General features: G+C 38.7%; 1 protein-coding gene across 8 annotated transcripts; it reads left to right on the top strand.

Moving 5' to 3' along the window:
• The first annotated feature begins 816 nt into the window (after positions 1-816).
• Positions 817-4,669, top strand: LOC103439342 (transcription factor TGA4-like). 8 transcript variants are annotated; one of them, XM_070822748.1, is made up of 10 exons: positions 817-864; positions 1,028-1,135; positions 1,844-2,006; positions 2,109-2,183; positions 2,639-2,698; positions 2,784-2,861; positions 2,961-3,027; positions 3,130-3,401; positions 3,771-3,998; positions 4,087-4,669. In XM_070822748.1, exons 3-10 carry the CDS (start codon positions 1,848-1,850, stop codon positions 4,237-4,239), a joined length of 1,092 nt encoding a protein of 363 aa, XP_070678849.1. In that variant the 5' UTR covers positions 817-864; positions 1,028-1,135; positions 1,844-1,847; the 3' UTR covers positions 4,240-4,669. The 8 variants fall into 8 exon arrangements, with proteins under 8 accessions (XP_070678849.1, XP_008376118.2, XP_008376117.2 ...); XM_008377896.4 differs by lacking the exon at positions 817-864 and having other exon boundaries at positions 957-1,135; positions 1,847-2,006; XM_008377895.4 differs by lacking the exon at positions 817-864 and having other exon boundaries at positions 966-1,135.
• Positions 4,670-7,693: the final 3,024 nt, after the last annotated feature.

Genomic DNA, 7,693 nt, shown 5'->3' with positions numbered 1-7,693 from the left:
ACGTAGGAGAGCCATCCACCTAGTGCGCACATTAGCATGGATGAGGAGAAATTTTTTATTGTGACAGGAACACCGGTGGTATATCATTTATTTTTATATAAGTGGTAGAAAATTTTATTTTTTAAGTTATTAATTTTTTAATACACGAATCTTATAATTTGTATAATGACACATGATGTACCACCTCGTTTATCGATCATATTAAAAAAACTCTTGTGGGTGCGATATATTATTGTGGGAGGATGAGGATTATTGTGGGAGGATGAGGATTACGACGCTCGTTCGTTGATCTTAATCTTTGACATTGTCACACACACACTCTCTGTTCTGTTTAACACCCACATTCACACTAGCTCTCAGACAGCAGCAGAGAAAGAACACAAATATTAATTGGTTTGAAATAGGGTTGTGACTTTCACACCTTGACTACTTTTCCCACATCCTTCTTTATTTTTTAATAGTTAATTGGTATCCTACTATTTAATCTTTCATATATACCATTCCTACTTTTTTATGGTAATTAATGAAAAATTAAATAGGAAGGGATATACATGAAAGATTAAATAGTAAGATACTAATTACGTACTAAAAAAATAAGGAGGGGGCGTGAGAAAAGTAGTTAAGGGTTGTATGGGAAAGTTGTTTTTATTTATTTTATATTTTAAAACAAAGTGAGAATTTTTTTGTTCGAAAAAGAAAAGGAAATATATTAAATGAGGAATTGGCCAGAAGACTCGAAATACCAAAACAATGATGAATGATAATATTGAATGAAAATAATGAGCACATGAATATATATAAGCAGGATGGAGGAGGGAGTGGAGCAGTGATTTGAAGCATTAGAGGAAGCAACAAGTTGCAATGGTGAATGATGAATAAGTGATTGCGAATATATTTATTTATTAATGAGAAAGATTGAATTAGAATAATAGGGGGATTAGAAGGTTGAAAATTTTGTCTATTTTATTATAATAAGCTGTCGTGCTCTCTCTCTCTCTCTCTCTCTCTCCCTCTCTCTCTATCAAAGTCGATGATGGGACTTGCAGAGCTGAGACTGTCTACCGAGATCAGCAGCAGCTAGAGCGAGGGTTTCCGATTCAACTTCCAATTGCTCTGCTTCAGTTTCAGATATTCAGTGAGTTTCTGATTTCCTTTTGTTTTTTTGTTTTTGTGGGAAGGAAGAAGGGGGAACTGGGAAGAGATGTTTGGTTTCCGAGAATAGGGAGCAGAAGAAGAAGAAGAAAAGTAAAGCAACTAGTTTGTTTGTAGTTGTTGTTGGGTTGACTTAATTAGTATTGTGTCCCAATCTCAAAATATATGCCGTCCTTCCACCTCTGCCTGCTTCTTCCATCTCCTTCTCTCTCTCTGTTCAGGTGTTGTGCAGTTTCAACGCATGATACAATATTTTATATGGTATAACAACGTTTCGTTTCTGTGCTTAAAGTATAGGAAACCATGATGCTTCTCAAAGCTTAAAGTTATTCCATCGTTTTATATGATGCATATGTATATACATACATACATACATATATATATATATGTATATGTGTGTGTGTGTGTGTATCACCTTAGCAACTCTACACTAGTGATAATTTCTTCAGAAGCTACGGATACTTCTGTGAGGTTCCGTCCCATCGGAGTTTTGGGATATACTTGTTTCTCTCTATTTTTATCAAATTGTAATGCAGCTTTTTTTTTGTTTTACTATTTAGCAATTCCAGTATACTATTACTTACGTTTGAATTCGTATACATATAGACCTTATTTTAGATGGATATCGGTTTTGGCATATCGATCGACTTTTATATGTGTAAAATGTTCATTGGGTTTCTTCCATTGCCAGTAGCATGAATTCTCCATCCACCCAGTTTGTCACCTCAAGAAGGATGGGAGTGTATGAGCCTATCCACCAAATTAGCATGTGGGATGAAAGCTTTAGGAGTAGTGGCAATTTTAATGCCTCGGCATCCATGATACTGGATGAAGACATTAAACTACATAACCAGGTGAACTTTTGCAATTTATGCTTTTTCTTCTTGTTTCCTGGCGCACGTACGCCCATGTTGGTCTGTTTTCTCAACTCTTTTGTTGTCATTGGATTTCTCCAGTCAGAGGACACTTCCCATGGAATTCTGGGACCTTCTAGCAAGTATGACCAAGAAACAACTAAACCTACGGACAAGGTAAGAACTCCGGAATTCTGCTTGACGCTCATGGTGACCTCTTTTCTTTCTTTAACAAAGCATGTAGGTAACTGTACTGCCAGCATCGCTTCTGACTCTTCGCTGATGATTCTTCTTTATGATATATAGATATTTCATTTCGATATATGCCCACTTTATAATTTTTCATGATCTGTTGTCATTTTTTGCACGTCGTCAAGAAATACAGATTTACAGATCAAAATTTTTTTAAAGTTTGATGAAAGAGTCTCACAATATAGGTTAAGAGGTGGAATGACCTGCAATTCCTCTTTTATTGTCATGCTTGTTTTGTTAATGTTCACGATTTCAGAGATTAGTCATGATTCATGAATGGAGAATGAGATTGGTGAAGTATTAGTTGAAGTAAAATTCATCATGGTAGCTAGTACTTTCACACCAGCAGCTTAGACATTATTTATGTGTCGAATATTTAGGTACAAAGACGTCTTGCACAAAATCGGGAGGCTGCTCGTAAAAGTCGGATGCGAAAGAAGGTAGGAAGTGTACTATGTATTTAAAAGGATATCATACATGCAACTAGTGATACAATGGACTAATTTTATGAGTTTTCCTACACAGGCCTATGTTCAGCAGTTAGAAACAAGTCGTTTGAAGCTTGTTCAATTAGAGCAAGAACTTGACCGAGCAAGACAACAGGTTGGTAGGAGATTACCTTGCTTTTATGTAATAACAATTTATTGATTGATTTCGAAGAAAAAAAATAATTGATATAACTTCTCTCCTTGTAAATTATAGCAGGGCGTGTATATTGGCGGTGGACTGGATAGTAATCCTCTTGGATTTTCTGGCACCATAAACTCAGGTTTATTTGTTAGTATGCTTTCTGCTATATCTTCATTGTGTTGTGTCATTGCCTTTATTACATGTCCTCGTATTCTAAAATTTGAAACTCCAAGTTCTGCAGGCGTAACAACATTTGAGATGGAGTATGGACAATGGATGGAAGAACAAAACAGGCAAATTTGTGAACTGAGGACTGCTTTGCACGCTTGTATAAGTGATGTGGAGCTTCGATTCCTTGTGGATAGTGGCATGAATCACTATTTTGAGCTTTTCAGCATGAAATCAACTGCTGCGAAAGCCGACGTTTTCTATGTGGTGTCTGGGGTGTGGGAAACATCAGCTGAACGGTTTTTCTCATGGATTGGAGGGTTTCGCCCTTCAGAGATTCTTAAGGTAATCTATGTTTGGGTGAGGGACATTCAAATCCCAAGGGAGCAGACCTCAAACTGTTAGATAGGCCATTTTTAGTAAGGAACGGACCTCAAACTGTTAGATAGAGGGGATTAGAGGGATTTGGAAATCACTCCTTGAAATGATCATTTACAAATCTCTCGTACATGTCTTTGCAAGTCTCATTACTAATCTCCTATAACTAACATTTTGTGGTTCATTTGTTACTTACTTGGCCTCAATCTCTTGGGATTTGGAAATCCCTCGCCAAAACATGGCCTTACTGTTCTATTGGAAATCCCTCAATGCAACAATTTCATTTAGCATATTTTTTGAACACTAAGTTCCTGAATTTGAGTATATATATTACAGGTTCTTCAGCCTCACCTTGACCCGTTGACAGACCAACAAGCTTTGGATGTTCACAACCTTAGACAATCATGTCAACAAGCAGAAGATGCTCTTTCGCAAGGTATGGATAAACTCCAGCACACTCTGGCCGAGACTGTGGCAGCTGGTCAACTGGGCGAAGGCAGTTATGTCCCGCAGATGGCCAATGCCATGGAGAGATTGGAAGCTCTCGTGAGCTTTGTGACCCAGGTAATGTTATATGCCACCATCCAACTGTTTCCTGTTGAAGTTTTATTATTCCATGTTTTCTGACTAAATGATATTTTTACCCAAACAGGCTGATCATATTCGGCGGGAGACCTTACAGCAGATGTCGCGCATCCTCACAACCCGCCAGGCTGCTCGAGGCCTTCTTGCCTTGGGAGAGTACTTCCAACGCCTTCGGGCCTTGAGCTCGCTCTGGGCTACTCGTCCTCATGAGCCTGCCTAATTTTGGCATCAAGAGCATTCAAAGTGATGAGGCTCAGTATATCAGCAGGATAATCACCACCAGAAAAGAAACCAGAGGTGCTTTGGATACTGTTGTTCCATACATATGTGGACATAACATAATCCAAGCTGCTGAAATTTTTCAAGCAGCATCCCATATTTTCAGAAGCTGTAAATATGGATGGCCATTTTGTCTGCACGAAGCTTTTACGTAAATAAGTTCATTTTCGATGTCTGTATACATTAGAAAACGAGATTTATAGAACATAGGATTTGAGTCTTATCGATGGAACTGGATCATGTAAATTCTTCTTTGAGGGTTCCTCTCTATTTCAAACGGGTGACATGTACACCGTTAGTGAGGTCATCGTTGTGCTTTGAACATGGACGGTCTTGTTCTGGAAAGGTGTATAAAGTTGGTCTTGATAGTACTTGTTTGATATATATATGTTGATGCCATTCACCTGATGATGGACATTTATTGTCAGTGGGATGGGATGCTCATTTTCAGGTACGTTGTCGAAATTTTCAGACGAGTGCAGGCATCGGAAAATAAATTTTCTACCGGCAACTAGTGTGAGCAATCAGAGCTGTAAAATTTTTGTTCTTAATGATTTCTACTTGTTAAATCTATGAACACACCATTCTAAATTGCATGCTAGGAACTAAGTTAAGTTGAAAACGCCATTCTCTTAACATACTACATAAGAAGGAGTAATAGGTTGAGTTCTAACATTGAGCCAACTTGAGCATCTTCATCCGGAAATAAAAGGAATTTGAATGAAAAATAACATGTTTGCATGATTATTTGGTGGTGGATAGCAATTCCCCTAACTCATTTTTCTTAATTTGTGAACTATTTAAAATTTGTTTATGTCATGTTTTTGTTCGATTTAATTTAAATAGAAAATCAACTCCAAAAATCCCAAAAATTTGCGTGAGTGTAGCTCTGTTTCTAATGTCTTCATATAAAACTTCGTAGACTTTAGATAAGTGTAAGTTGGTCTAATAATTATTTTTCGGTGGCTGGTCAGTAGGGACAGCAACCTAGTTTTTGTGACATTTTAAGTAGTTAGATAAAACATTCTTTTGCGGGAAAGATCCTTATTTTCATATGCTACAATAGGATGTTTGTGTGCTACTTTGTGGTGTGCTTTTAATCTTATCATCAGGGATGTGTCAAAAAATGGCTGGGTAGCCACAACATTGTTGCAGTCGTGGGGTTGCTGTTGTTGGCTTGGTGTGGCAGTGACTCAGCTCGAGCCGAGGATTGGTTGTAGCGATATGGGTCACAAAGGCAAGCTAGGGCTTGACTTGGGTTAGGCATTGGGGTGTTGACTTTCGGTCATTGGGCTTGGGCCCATATGAGAGAGATGCGAAAGAGAGAGAAAAAGAGGCACAAGGGTGCTAACCCCCCTTTCTTTTGGTGAGGCTCAGAGAGCTATCAAGTTTCACCCTTACTGCTTCGTGTTGGGTGTGAAACCCCGTCCTTGGTTTATCATATTTTGTACTATCGGACTTATGAAATTACCATTGTATCCTTGAGTTGACTTTCATTGACCGTCTTGTTGAAATGCGTAGTTCAAATTTATTAATTTATTCGTATCGTACTCATCACCACGAATGCGTAGGCGCGAATTTACGTTTCGAAACGTTAGACGTTTTTCGAATAATTCGTGCTTCACTTTTAGTGTTCTGAGTTTGTGAACTATGGGACCCACATGGGGATTATTGTCCCCTTATCCTTGTCCCTATTCAGATTTTCCCCCTTACTTTTCAAATTTTTTTTATCTCTCTCTCTCCCCATCATTTTTTCTCCCTTGTCCCCTTAAAGACTCCCCCAAGCTCTCTCTTCTCTGCAAACTCTCCCTCTCCTCTTTGAGCTTCACTCACACAACAACAAACACAAAACTTACTGCTTGGACATAGGACCTTGAAACCCTAGGCCAAAGCTTGACACTTCAACCGTGACAGTCACGATGCATCCCTTCCTCGATGAACTCCGACGACTTTTGTGATTTTCTCGACGTGGATAAGTTCCTAGAAACCTTTGGGGTATCATTTAAGCTTACATCAAAGCTTGTTTTAATTTTTACACGCTTGTTAAATGCAAATTTAGGTTGGAGTAGCTTTCCCTATATTCTTGTAAGAACTCATGACTTCCAGGTTAATTTTCAGCCAAACCACGGTGAGTTAGTCATGCATGGTACCATTCTCTTCCTCTCATTGAGAACTATGATTTTCATTTTTGAATCACTTGATTTGGTTGAGTATTGAAGAAGTTATGAGCGTTTGAAGGTTTACCTAGAAATCGGCCGATCCACGGCTTGAAATCGGGTTGACTCGACTCGATAGCCTCAAATTCGATTTCAAACCCAGGTTACTACTTGACCCAATTGTCCAGCCCATCTCAAACCCAAACCTTCGGCCCAAGCCGAAAAATCGGCCCAACCTAGAACCAAGTCCAAACCCAAAACCTAGATCCGACCTGACCTGATCGGATCCCAGATTCTAGTCAGCGTGTGGGTCCAAGCTTGGGCCTGTGCGTGGGCTCCCATGGGTGCCTATCTTGGCCATTGTGTGGAGAACATGCACCTCCACCGAAGGTATTATGCTTCGTCACCGTCCACGACGGCAACCACGGCAGTGCCGGTGACTTTTTTAGCCAACTTTCAGGTGACCCAACTTGGTAAGTGGTGGCGCATGGGGGTATATGAGGTTCCCCCTTAGGTTTTTCGACGTCCTAAATCTGTTTATGACATCCGTTTCATGAAATTCAATCATTTTAGTATAGTTTTATTAATTGGTCACTTTATGTGCTTAGGTGCGTTTGTTAGTGGCATTTTCGTCCTACCTAGTTCACACTACTCTTCGACGACGGAGTATCTGTGAGTGGACCCTTTCCAAAATGCATGTTTTAATTATTAGAAATGCATACATGAAAGCATGATTTTATGACTACATTTTATGAAACGTCTATGAGTAAATCGGATTTACGCTTTATGAAATATCATGCTTTATCGAATAACTATTACTAAGATTTATGGTATGATGTTTGAGCTATTGAGCTTCGATTAAGATATATTTTGGAAAGATTATGTTCATGATTTTATGTGCTTACTTAGTGGTTATCTATACTATGCGCCTGCGGACAATTAATACTTTTATTTGGCTTCGGTCGGGTGATGTAGCGGCTTCAGTCAATTATGATAACACTACTAAGCACAATATATATGATATATGTTTTATGAAAGGTTTTATAGCATGCTAGGGTTTTCAGAAAACCTATTACTTATTATACCATATGAGTTTTCTAAACTTTGGGGATTAATATGTTGATGAATAACTGTTTCAGTATTACTTATATATCAACTTGGTCCACTCATGTTTTGTTTTGCACCCCCTCAGGACCTAGGAAAGAGGCATACAATCTGAGCTATGAGGCATTTCCATAC

The sequence above is a fragment of the Malus domestica genome, chromosome 01 (genome assembly GCF_042453785.1).
Source record: "Malus domestica chromosome 01, GDT2T_hap1".
Taxonomy (NCBI): Eukaryota; Viridiplantae; Streptophyta; class Magnoliopsida; order Rosales; family Rosaceae; genus Malus; species Malus domestica.
Note: the sequence above shows the minus strand (reverse complement) of the source record. Positions and strands in the feature narration are given on the sequence as shown.

Bases quoted from the DNA above. Each gene is read 5' to 3' on its own strand.
- LOC103439342 (XM_017333114.3), top strand. From the start codon at position 1,394: ATGATACAATATTTTATATG. The intron at 1,414-1,843 runs GTATAACAACGT...TTCCATTGCCAG, and splicing joins ATGATACAATATTTTATATG to TAGCATGAATTCTCCATCCA. The intron at 2,184-2,638 runs GTAAGAACTCCG...TCGAATATTTAG, and splicing joins CAACTAAACCTACGGACAAG to GTACAAAGACGTCTTGCACA.